At 35.8% G+C, this 12,747-nt stretch overlaps 2 protein-coding genes across 3 annotated transcripts; one reads left to right on the top strand and one right to left on the bottom strand.

Annotated features, from left to right (window-relative positions):
• Positions 1-2,617, bottom strand: LOC112327912 (uncharacterized). 2 transcript variants are annotated; one of them, XM_024603272.2, is made up of 2 exons: positions 2,248-2,617; positions 1-384 (listed from the first exon to the last, which is right to left on the bottom strand). In XM_024603272.2, the coding sequence occupies exon 1, from the start codon at positions 2,412-2,414 to the stop codon at positions 2,268-2,270; it is 147 nt and encodes a 48-aa protein (XP_024459040.1). In that variant the 5' UTR covers positions 2,415-2,617; the 3' UTR covers positions 1-384; positions 2,248-2,267. The 2 variants fall into 2 exon arrangements, with proteins under 2 accessions (XP_024459040.1, XP_024459039.1); XM_024603271.2 differs by having other exon boundaries at positions 1-371; positions 2,248-2,609.
• Positions 2,618-4,633: 2,016 nt separating this feature from the next.
• On the top strand, positions 4,634-12,416 carry LOC7496088 (condensin-1 complex subunit CAP-D2). Its single transcript, XM_002308862.4, has 17 exons — positions 4,634-4,861; positions 5,342-5,685; positions 5,830-5,990; positions 6,082-7,264; positions 7,415-7,606; positions 7,755-8,417; positions 8,508-8,681; positions 8,844-8,911; positions 8,992-9,214; positions 9,300-9,399; positions 9,496-9,611; positions 9,696-9,753; positions 10,359-10,510; positions 10,601-10,802; positions 11,626-11,763; positions 11,842-11,935; positions 12,136-12,416. Exons 1-17 carry the CDS (start codon positions 4,729-4,731, stop codon positions 12,137-12,139), a joined length of 4,005 nt encoding a protein of 1,334 aa, XP_002308898.3. The 5' UTR covers positions 4,634-4,728; the 3' UTR covers positions 12,140-12,416.
• The last annotated feature ends 331 nt before the right edge of the window (positions 12,417-12,747 follow it).

Here is a 12,747-nt window from a genome sequence, read left to right as displayed (position 1 = left end):
TAGGCAGAACTGAACTCGATATTTCATTGCATATCTCTGATGCTTTGCAGGAGCAAGGATCACTAAATCATTCACCCTTGCAGGACTGCCAAGAACAAACTATAATGTACGTTCGTTGGTATATTTACAGTGCCCCACAATCTATATACAGTTCATAATCGCAACAGTTCCACCATCAGTGCAATAGAAAAAACAACTGAAACATAAACCTTTTTTTCAAATCTCATGCCTTGCAAACATTTGTAATACAATTGCTGTCAGACAGAATTCTGGTCACCAAAATTCTGCTAGTGTTATTCACTGTCTGAGCTACAAAAGATTAAGAGCTCCAACTTCTGCAGAATCATCTCCTCTTGATCTTCTTACACTTTCTGTGGATATGATCTTCGAAAGTCAAATTAAATGAGATATACAATTCCAGTATGTTTGAATTAAAACTCGAAGCATCTTTGAAGAATTCCTAGTTTCAATATACACATCACTTTATTTCTAGTGTCTTTGAAGTCAAATTAATCTGTGAAGTAAAATACTTTAGACAGTCACCAATTGTTTTGTGGATGAAGTGAGAAACAAAGGTTCAAGTGTAAGCAGGATACAGACGCGACTAAGCAACTAGAATGTAGGAACTCAAAGAATCACATCTCTGGCATATGAACACCTTTCAGTTTATTTACATAATTTATCAAGGTAATGAATGCCACTCTGTTTATGATTGTATTTTGTTCTCTGCACAAATTTGAAAGATTGACACTGAAAAAGATGGCCAGAAGAATAGCCAATTAAGGCTTCAGGCAAGCTATTTTGCAGGTGAACTTCATCATGGTTTTTTTTTTAACCTGTATCATTACTGTCAAGTGCATGAGTAAATTAGACTAACACAAGAACCAAAAACCAAACAATTTCTCACTTTTGTTAAGATTGCCTTAAAAAGACAAGGCCATATATATGCTGCAACGATATTTGAAAAGAAGCTATAACCGGATTATGAGGATCAGAAAAAAACATTGGATAGGGTCAAACAAACCATAGAGACCAACATGGAATATATGTCTCAAGGATGCAAAGGTCCTCTATTGAAACCAACAAAAACCTCAAGCAATGGAAGAACCATAAAACCACCCATGAGACCAACCAAGATATAAGAACCTAGCTTCATTCACATTTGATATGCAATGCTAGCAATCCACTGAAAAGGGTAATAGTCCTTTGTCAATAAACTAACTAGAGAACTAGGACTAAGATTCCCCAAAATTTTGCAATATGGAAAGCAACAACTGAGCTACATACTAAAACCATATCTCAACCGAGCTTAAGAGGATCAGAATGAGACCACAAACATTATGTGAAAACTTTTCTCGATTGCTACCACCACCAACATGATACATGAAAACCAGAAACATGTACAAGACAGATCAATCTGCCAAATTTTGAAGTTCATATTAAGGCATATAAAAGGAGATGCAAAGCACACATAACAAAATTATGTGTCAGATGAGACACCATCAGGTTCTGTTTAGAACGAGGACATTATGGGATGAGAAAGCAAAGTTTCCCAAAACCTTGCCAGAGAAACCTGGTAACAATACAATCATGAATAACCCCATCTTTGTGCTGCAGGACCACCCCCACTCCCACAAGTCCAATGGGTCAAGGAACAAATCAGTTTAACTTACAATTCCATTCTAGTTTCATATTTTTGTCAAGATCAGCTCTTTCCTATGTCACATTCAAAGGAAGTTCTACACCAAGCAAGTACTGAAAACTACATGAACTGTAAAAGTAGTCTCCTTTATCCTTATCACCAATAATTTGCTAGACAACACATATACTTCAAAAGACACAAACACGAACATGGACAGAAAGCCATGCTGCCGACAAGATGATGGCCACCATGCATCCAACTGTTATTTATTAGCAGAAGCAGGAGCTAAAGAAGCAATTGAATTACATGAAAAATCATATGCCTTTCAAGACTAATAAAATAAAATAACACAAAACAACCAAAATATTTTGATATTTTAAATTCCAAAAGTTAAGCAGCTGTGGTGGAATTAAACAAGAACCACAAGACATCAGATTGATTAAATAATTGAAACCAAAGTATCAAACAGAAACCCAATAAAGGAAAAGAAAGATATTTGGGATGGCCAATAAAGAAACAGCAATTGCCTGATTGAATTAGAAAAGAGAAAAAATTGCAGGTACACAAAAGATAAGGCAATAGACAAGGCAAAGAGAGAGAGTCACCTAGTTTTGAAGGAAGAGGATCAGCCAACATGAAAAGGACCAATATCTCCAGTTCTAAGAGAACTAGCAAGCTCATCAGCAACAGTCAAGCAAGTAGAAACCAATCCTATAAGTCCCACCCACACCATATTTGCAATCCATATAGCCATGCTCCATGGCATTGCCATTTCTCCTCTCTCACTCTCTCTGTTGCTTTCTTTCCTTTCCTCTCCCTTTTAAGACACCAAGTCCACTCTTGTGTTTTCAGCTTTCAAGAGAGAAAGATAACCCCATTTCAGGATCAACAACCTGTTGTCTAAAGTTACTCGTTACAGATGGTGAAGTCAAAGATTTGGAAAGACTTTTGAGTGTTTTTTTTTTTTTTTTTTTTTGAAAATATAACCTCCCGACAAAATTTTTGATAAGCTAGCCCGCCTCCAGATGTATTTTTAGGAACAACACTTTCTTAAAAAAAAAAAAAAATTCTTTTTTAATATAAAGGTTTTTTTTTCTAAAATGATTAACATCATTTTATTCTTAATAATAATTTATTTTCATTTTAATAAGATTCTTTAACTTATTAGTTAAATAATTATCGATGAAAATAATAAATTGTAGTCTATTTAAATTCAATAGAATTTCTTAATAGATTAGTTGTTGTAAGTTTAGATTTCAATAATATTTCTTAATTAAGTAGATTAATCAATAAATAAAGTTTTAAAAATAAAATGAGTTAGTTCGATAACTAAAGTTTTTGGAGAAAATCATGAATAAAAATTCAATATATATATATATATAATTGTTTTATCTATTTCTTAATTAGTCATCTATCATGAAAGAATTTTCAAAAATTTTATTTGTCAAAACACCTAATCTGTGAAAGTGATTTTATTCCCAAAATTTTGTTCAACTGAGTTAAAAATGCAATTAAAATTTGATTTGACTATAATTAGTCTATTAATTTACACCGATGAATTTTAATTTGACTATAACTAATTATTTTCATTTATAATTATCATAATTGTTTTTTAAATGATTTTTCTTTCTTTCTTTCTTTGCTGGGGTTGATAGTCTTGCAAGCAAGGACAGTGCTCTGTCTTGGGAGATGGGTTTTGTGGAAAGTTACGCCCAAAAAAAGGGGCAATCTTTGATGTTACAATGGAAGCTCGGTTGAGCCCTTTTGGACAAAAACCTGATTGGCAAAGGAAGGACACGTGGCATGGTGCCCAAGGATTCAATTCTTGTCGAGAGAGACACTGAGACCCATGTCAATAAAAGCATTGATTGTTAAAAGCATTAAATAAAGAAAAGCTGTAACCCATAAGTTATACACGTAACATCTCTAATAAAGTTGCCAAACATATGTTTATTTGGGCGAGAGGTCACACACCTACTTTTTTTTCTTCTTCTTTTTCTTTTTTAATAAAATAAAATAAAGATGAGGTTACATCTCGAGATTTCCATGTTAAAATTAAATTATATAATATTAAAAAATAAATATTTATTATCTTGTCTCTTATCTAATTATGATTAAGGAGAAGTAAAGGTCGGGGTGATCATTTTCGGTTCGATTTTTATAAAAAAAATAATAAACTGATTTTTTTTAAAAAAACCGAAACCGAACCGAACCAGTTCAAACCGACCGGTTTTGGTTTGACTCGGTTTTTTTTGTTTTGCTCGATTTTAGCTTGGTTTTTTCGGTTTGGGTTCGGTTCGGTTTTTTAAGTTTCAGGCTTATAAAACCGAACTAAACCGGTAGGTTTTTTCAACATTTTAATCTATTTTTTTTTCACGGTTTGGTTTTTTCAGTTATTTTTTTCTGGTTTTCTTGATTTAATCGGTTTTTGATTTTTTTGCTCACCCCTAAGTAAAGGTATGATATGTATTGATGAATGTTGTTTTTATCTCTCCTGTACTTTGAACCAAGTTAGATTCGGATTATAAATTTTAAATTTAATTAAATCACGGTGTCCAAGTTTTTTTAATTAAGATAAGTTGAGATAATTATTTTTTATTAAATCTAATTAAATCTCAGTTATTCTTGAATTTTAAACCTATTTGAGTTTTTTCTTAAATATTTTTAGTAATCAATAAAGATATTGTTTAATTAGTGTGTGCTTATTAATGTGGTGTAAAATGATTTTGCAAGTTAAAATCATTGAAATAATATAAAAAATATTAATTTAATATTTTTTTTTAATGAAAAACAGTTTAAAAAAGAGGTCAAGGTCATGCTTATTGGTTTAGATGAAAGCCCTAATACCTGCTTACGACTATCTTACGGATTCCACACAGGGCCATTTTTATCGGGCCTTATATGGCCAGGCCCGATTATCCCATACAAAGGCCTGTAATATAATGGGCGGAGCCCATAACTTCACTCAAATTCCCGCTCCCTTCCCTTTTCAGTGTCCGATTCAAATTTCATCCCCCACCTCAAGCAAAGAAAGAAGATCCTAAAAGAGACGCAGAGAACAACACCCCCCCTCTATCTCTCTAAAAATGGCTCCTTATTTTGTGTTTCCACAAAATCTAAAATCCTTAGAAGAAGAAAACGAAGACAATCGTCTCCACGTTCTGAACCCAACCGACGTCGCTTCTCTCCGTCTTCCTGAACTCGAAGAATTTGTCAAAGGTCAGTTCTATCCTTACTCAATTCCACTAATTACACTCATGCTATCATGTTTTACTTCGTTTCAACTTGGGATTTCTTGTTGTTTCTGTTTGTTTCTTGAGAAGGTAAGGGTTTGGTTGTGTTTGTTTCTCGAGAAGGTGCGGGGAAATAATTTTTTATATATATATTTTAGTGAACTGTTAATAATAGGGAAAATAAACTCTTTAACTTAGTTGCTCTTATGAATCATAATAGAGTGAAACAGAAAGATATAGTTTTTTTTTTAAAAAAATTATTAAAATTTTTGAATTTTTATAGGATTAGGTGTTTTAAAAATGTAATTAAAGTGCTCAATTTTTACGCTTTTTAGCAATTAATTTTAAAGGAATCAGAAATAATTTTAATTGTGAATGTAATCTTGAATTACTGATGGAAAATTCAATTTTTAAGTGCTCATTTTTAATGGTTTTTTAGACTCTGATTTTTTTTTTGTTGGATTAGGAGTATCCTTTGATTTGTCGGATAAAGAGATATTCTGCATTGAGGAGCAAGAAGTGTTTGATCACGTATATTCGTTAGTTAAAGGGTTTTCTAGTCTAACTCCATCCGGTAAAGTCAATCTTGTGGAGAGTCTTCGGTCGAATCTAAGTGTTTTGCTCCCAAATGTGGATTCTCTCTTGCGCGTTTTTCAAGGTCAGGATGATGATAATGACAATGGGAATGAGACTCCTCCGGTGCTTGATCGAGTTTCTTCTTATCGAAATGCTCTTAAAATTTACACATTTTTCCTCGTCAGTATTGTTCTGTCTGAGGAGTCAAGTGCTAGTTCAAATAACAAAACTAAGGTAATCTATTTGCCATTATGCTACCTGAAGGGATTTTTAGGTGTGAGAGTGATATTGGGTTTGCTGTTCTATTTTTTTTTAATTTTGTGTGTGCTTGTGCGTGTGTGACTTGTTGGGTGTGATATTGTTGTTGGATTGGTTTAGATGACAGGGCCTAATAGGAAGAAACAGTCGGTACATTCATGGAATTGGGAACCACAGAGGGGCCGGATACTTAATTTGATTGCTAATTCACTAGAGATCAACCTTGCGTTGCTCTTTGGATCGACAGACCCTGATGAAAATTATCTTTCTTTTATTACAAAGTAAGCTTACTTAGTAATGTTGTTCTGCTTTGACTTGCCATAATTATGTTTTGGTGCAGTGTTTGAAATTTTTTGATTTGGGGTTTTACAGAAATGCATTTGGTTTGTTTGAGAATGCAACACTTATAAAGGACTCTGAGACAAAAGATGCTCTTTGCCGAATAATTGGGGCTTGTGCTACGAAATACCACTATACAGCACAGTCATGTGCTTCAATCATGCACCTAGTTCACAAATATGACTATGTTGTTACCCACATGGCTGATGCGGTTGCTGGGGCTGAGAAGAAGTATGCTGATGGCACCCTTGCCAGTTCTTTGATCAGAGAGGTTGGGAGGACTAATCCAAAAGCTTATGTGAAAGACACTGTTGGGGCTGAAAATGTTGGGCGTTTTCTTGTAGAGCTTGCTGATCGGCTACCAAAGTTGATTTCAACTAACATTGGGGTCTTGGTCCCACATTTTGGAGGAGAATCTTATAAGATAAGGAATGCTCTTGTTGCTGTTCTGGGGAAGTTGGTGGCAAAGGCATTTAAGGATGTTGAGGGTGATGTCAGTTCTAAATCTGTTCGTCTCCGCACAAAGCAAGCCATGTTGGAAATCTTGCTTGAGCGCTGCCGAGATGTTTCTGCTTATACCAGGAGTCGGGTTCTTCAAGTTTGGGCTGAACTATGTGAAGAGCATTCTGTTTCAATTGGTCTGTGGAATGAGGTTGCTGCAGTTGCTGCTGGGAGATTGGAGGATAAATCTGCAATAGTTAGAAAAGCTGCATTAAATTTGCTTATCATGATGCTGCAGCATAACCCTTTTGGCCCCCAGCTTCGAATAGCTTCATTTCAAGCAACATTAGAACAATACAATAAGAAGTTGAATGAGCTTGAACCAGATAAAAGTGCAGAAAGTGTTTTGGATGGATTGCAATCTGATAATGAGACCTATGATGGAGGTGAGGTGGATGATGTGAATATGGAAGAACCAGTTAAGGAACAGCAGGAGAGTTTAACTGACAGTGTGCCTAATCTGGAAGAAGGGATTCCTCATAAGGATAGCTCAGTGCCAGATATTGGGAATTTGGAGCAAACCAGGGCTTTGGTTGCATCTCTGGAGGCTGGCTTGATATTTTCTAAGTGCGTATCTGCCACAATGCCTACGCTTGTCCAGTTGATGGCTTCATCTTCAGCCACAGATGTTGAGAACACTATTTTGTTGCTGATGAGGTGCAAACAGTTCCAAATTGATGGTGCCGAGGCTTGCCTCCGTAAGATGTTGCCATTGGTAGGTTTTTAATTTTGGTCATGCCTGGGAAATAGTGACACTGCAAGTTAGGAAGCAAAGATGATGTATTCTTAATTTTAAGGTTGTCTACTCTGTACTTATATTTTAAACTGTTGAAATTAATGCTGTCATCAATGCTGGATTCTGCAGGTATTCTCTCAGGATAAATCCATCTATGAAGCTGTGGAGAATGCCTTCATTACAATTTATGTCCGGAAAAATCCATTAGATACTGCTAAGAATCTTTTGGATCTTGCCATAGATTCAAATATAGGAGATCTTGCGGCTCTGGAATTTATTGTCAATGCACTGGTTTCCAAAGGTGATATCTCCACAAGCACAGTGAGTCCCTCTTATCATATGATTTTGGAGGTTTTAGTTGCTGTTAGTAATTAATTCAAAGTTGAAAGGTGTTACTTTATATTCTTTTACTTAATATTCATCTGTTCATGCCACATTTAGATCTCTCATAAAGCATTTGTTTTTGCAGATATCAGCATTATGGGATTTCTTTTGCTTTAACATTAGTGGTACAACTCCAGAGCAAAGTCGTGGAGCTTTATCAGTGCTTTGCATGGCTGCAAAAGCGTCCCCTGGAGTTCTTGGCTCACACTTGCAAGATATTATTGATATTGGCTTTGGCCGTTGGGCTAAAGTGGACCCTTTGCTTGCCAGGACAGCATGCATTGCCATTCAGAGATTGTCAGAAGAGGACAAGAAAAAGCTGTTGGCTAGTAATGGTAGCCGTGTGTTTGGTTTCTTAGAGAACTTGATTAGTGGCTCTTGGCTTCCAGAAAACACATGGTATGCTGCTGCTGATAAAGCAATAGGTGTCATATATGCAATTCATCCCACTCCGGAAACCCTAGCTGCTGACCTTGTAAAGAAGTCTCTTAGTTCTGTTTTCATTTGTAGTGGAGGAGATGACTTGCAGAATGATATTGAAAGTGGCAGCGCTGATATTCTTACAACAGTTCAAGTAGCAAAAATTAGTAGATATTTATTTGTCACAAGTCATGTTGCCATGAATCAGTTACTATACATAGAAACCTGTGTTCGGAAGATCCAAAAACAGAAGCTGAAGAGGGATAAATTGGGAGCTGATGGACAGAATGGTCATAATAATGGTATAAAACAAGATGATACACCAAAGGTAGGTTGAAAATTTCGTACTATACATCATTGTCATGTACAACAAACTCCAGCTTTTAATTTGGAATATCTCTTTGACTATTTGTTGCAGGATAACATCAATGCGGAGCTAGGTGTTTCTGCCTCTGAAGATGCAATTCTGGATACACTCTCTGAGAGAGCAGAGAAAGAGATTGTTGCTGGTGGTTCCAAAGAGAAATATTTGATAGGGCTTTGTGCACCTTTCCTGTCGAAGCTTTGTAGAAATTTTAGTTTGATGCAAAAGGTGATTCTATTAGCTTTTCTGGCTTTACAAAGCCTTCGCGTTTGCTTTCTTCTTTAAGAGATTTGCGTATGACATGATGCAATCATCATCTTTTGTTTTCCATGAATGATTGAATATCCTCCAATTTTTCAGTGAAACTAACAGGACTTTATGTTTTTTCAGTATCCTGAACTACAGGCATCTGGAATGCTTGCTCTTTGTCGATTTATGATTATTGATCCAGATTTTTGGTGAGACCTCCCCCGTCCTCTTTCTCTCACTCACGCTCATGAAAAGCTTATGCCTAACTTCGGGGTGAATGTGTTCTCAGTGATGCAAATCTCCAGCTTCTCTTCACAGTTGTGGAAAGTGCACCATCAGAAACTGTTCGTTCAAACTGCACTATTGCTCTTGGAGATTTGGCAGTTCGGTTTCCTAATCTGTTAGAACCATGGACTGAAAACATGTATGCTCGGTTACGAGATCCTTCGGTTTCTGTTAGGAAAAATGCTGTGCTGGTGCTTTCACATCTCATATTAAATGATATGATGAAGGTCAGAGAACCTGCTAATCTCTTTCACCGTTCTTTCTCTGCTATTTTAATGATACAATATCTGATTCTGGGCATTTGCTTATCAGGTTAAAGGTTATATAAATGAGATGGCTATAAGATTAGAAGATGAACAGGAGAGGATTTCAAATCTCGCTAAACTTTTCTTTCATGAGCTGTCAAAGAAAGGTAAATATTGATACTTAACTAGTAATGCCATGCTAAGTGAATTGGTCATTTCTCTTGGAAAATGGATGCTGAATTGTTTTCGTAACTATAATGCAGGAAGCAATCCTATATATAACTTACTTCCAGATATACTTGGCAAATTATCCAACCAGGAGCTGAAAAGGGAGACTTTCTGCAACATCATGCAGTTTTTAATTGGGTCCATTAAAAAGGTATAGACTGCTCAACTGAGTTGATTTAGCAAGTATCTGCCCTTAACAATGACTTGAACATTATACTTCCCTGATTCTCCCCAGGACAAACAAATGGAGTCTCTTGTTGAAAAGCTTTGCAACAGGTTCAGTGGAGTGATAGGTATGTCTTTGTTCATTATGCTTCTGTACATAGTGTTTACCAAGCTGATGTGATCGTATGGTGTCAGATCATACAAGTCTGCTGTGTTATGCAATAGTACACCGAGTACGAACTTACTGGCTGAGAAAATATGATCTTATTCAAACTTGTTTGATAGCATTGATTTTAATGATTAAGTGATTTATGACTTTTATATGGTGCATGTGCTACACCATACTTGCAAATTCAGCTATTTCAATTATTGTTAAAATTTGTTCTAAAAACCATCACTCACGTAGATGCATGAAACCATATCTCCTTTATAAGCATGAGATTGTAAATGTACTCTCATTTCCTTGTGCATGGATGGAGATGCTCATTGCTTTTTCATTTTTAACTATTATTTACAAGTGCATGCAGGCTTTTCCTGGACTAGTTGGTCTCTAATCTTACACTGCCTGCTTTTAGGACAAAACAGAGGGAAAAAAAGAAAAACATGCATGGATGGAGATGTTCCTTTTGTTTTTACGTGTAGCACATGATTTTCTCCCATCCTTGTTAATATATATATATAGTTCTTCAAAGATGATTTTTTCCTTTCTGTGTGGACTGCTCTATTGCTGCAGATACTAGGCAGTGGGAATACATCTCGTATTGCCTCTCCCAGCTGGCATTTACTGAAAAGGGAATGAAAAAACTCATTGATTCATTTAAGACGTTTGAACATGTCCTGTCTGAGGATTCTGTCATGGACAATTTTAAAAGCATAATCATTAAGGTATTGGATTTCTGTAATCCTGTTCCTCTTCCATCCCATCATTTGTAATGATTTAATGGTATGCTTTCCATTTTCATTATGTGCAAACAGGCTAAGAAGTTTGCAAAACCAGAACTTAAATTATGCATTGAGGAATTTGAGGAGAAGCTTACTAAGTTCCACATGGAAAAGAAAGAACAGGAAGTGACAGCAAGAAATGCCCAAATTCATCAGCAGAAAATCGGTGGCATGGAAGGTTGTGCGGTGGCTAGAAATGAAGGAGAAGTGAGTGAAGAATCAGATGTTTTTGAAGGTTGGTACAGTAATATATATATATATATATATATATATATTTTGGAAGGGGGTGCTTGTTTCAATGTTTAATGTCTTGGAACTTTCCCCGTGCTTCCAGATTTTCCTAAGACATTCATCGCTATCTTTTGGAAGCTTTTGAATTACCTAGTTAAAACAATGTACATGTCAGATGACACTCTTGATATCCTTTTCTACTGATGAATACAACCCTAAAAGGTAAGAAGTATCAATAGGATATTTTGTAGATTCAGCCTTTCCACAACATGCTTTATAGGTCTGATCAAATCTTCCTCCCTTTAGGTGATTAGATGTACTTAAGCCTTGGATTGTGCTAGGATATATTGCCAGGCATCGTACTCTTGCTTATTGTGTGCCTGTTCAAGATACAACTTGTTGACTCGGATGTCTTTTTCAGGATTTCTCTGTTTTCTTTTTCGGTTATCAATATCTTGGTTTTTAGTGTGGAACGCAAATGTGGTGAACTATTTACTGATTTTAATTTCTCTTTCAGTACCTTGGTTCCTACTAATGTCAAATACATCTCATCTTTTCAATGTAACGCATTTTGTTTTCTAAAATTTAGTTCCATCTTGAATAGGCTTCATTCGTTCCAAAGGGTTAAATAATTGATGGAACCTTAGTGAAGGTGTAGCCTTTTAGGGCCATATTACCTTGACGCACTGCATTGTTTGTGGATATGGTATAGGCCTTTAAGCAAAGAATGTTCGGTTCAACTAGCCTTTTAAGAATTGTGTTCCTGTTTGCAAGATCTGTGCTTATAAATGATACTTTCTGCCTACGCTTGGTAACCAATGAAGCAGATGGTGAAATCGATGATCCATCCATGGAAGAAATGGTTCAATCATCGGATTCTGAGGTCAACAGGTCAGGTGAATATTCAGGTACTTCAAGTGAGGTGACAGGCATGGAGTCAGATGGCACTGAAGTGCAGTCAAAAGGTCATTCAAGTTCTCTGACTCTTTTGTAACTACAGTCAACTGTTTTCTACTGTTGCTATAATCTGCTATCTTTTACAGTGGCCTCCAAATCTAGAGCTACGGAAAGCAAAGTGAAGGGTGAGAGTGGTGATATTTCTGCATCATCTAGAAGATCCACCAGGTCAAAGCAAAGGTAGGTTTCTAAATATTATCTCCATGCGTATGTATGTGCCGCATGCTATTGTGTACAAATTTCCACAAGAAAAAAAAATCCACGAGAATTTGGCCTTACCCATGATTGTCAGAGCTGTTGCTGTTGTCCAGTACCTTTTGGTTCTAGCTCACCGTATCAGGTCTATAAAAGAGTGACAAATTTTTTATGTGATCATGCAGATAGAAAACAAGACAGAAGTAGGGGTAGCTTGCAGACCAGTCTTTGCTTTTCCATAAATGAAGAAAAGTAAAGTTTCAAGTTTTTGAGAAGGTATTTGTAGCATATTGCTTCTTTTACTTAAAGAATGGCTACAAAGATGTATTGTAGTCTGTATGCATTTGTGTAATGAAAAAAAGCACCACACAGTTCTGGATGAATTAAAAACTACTTACGTCCACTATTTTCACTGTAAAGATTCTATTTGATTTAGATTATCTCAGCCAATTTTATTACCTCTCAACATTGGTATTTGTTTTTGAAAAATGATCCAACAAAAACAGGTCTTAAACGAATTATTTGTGAAATTGACATCTTTTCTTCTCTTCCAATATCAACTATCATGTCAACCAACAGAGTAAGCATCATCACCTGCTATTGATTGTGCAATCAAGCTCAGTTTCAGTTCTTTGCTCCTGAATATTTTCACTGCATGTACTGACATGCATCAATCTTCCAGCCAAAAAAAATAAGTTACGATGATGTTGAATGTAAAAGGCGAGGGATGATTCTCGCATCTCCAAAGGTTTATATTATATTTCTTACTCTTAGAAAGCATCTCTATCTGGATGGGA

The sequence above is a fragment of the Populus trichocarpa genome, chromosome 6 (assembly GCF_000002775.5).
Source record: "Populus trichocarpa isolate Nisqually-1 chromosome 6, P.trichocarpa_v4.1, whole genome shotgun sequence".
In the NCBI taxonomy this organism is placed as follows: Eukaryota; Viridiplantae; Streptophyta; class Magnoliopsida; order Malpighiales; family Salicaceae; genus Populus; species Populus trichocarpa.
This window is presented reverse-complemented; position numbering and strand designations above follow the sequence as displayed.

Excerpts from the sequence above, each read along its gene's own strand:
- LOC112327912 (XM_024603272.2), bottom strand. The coding sequence starts at position 2,414 with ATGGCAATGCCATGGAGCATGGCTATATGGATTGCAAATATGGTGTGG.
- LOC7496088 (XM_002308862.4), top strand. The coding sequence starts at position 4,729 with ATGGCTCCTTATTTTGTGTTTCCACAAAATCTAAAATCCTTAGAAGAA. Across the intron at positions 8,682-8,843 it reads ATTTTAGTTTGATGCAAAAG|TATCCTGAACTACAGGCATC; the intron begins GTGATTCTATTA and ends ATGTTTTTTCAG. Across the intron at positions 9,612-9,695 it reads TAATTGGGTCCATTAAAAAG|GACAAACAAATGGAGTCTCT; the intron begins GTATAGACTGCT and ends GATTCTCCCCAG.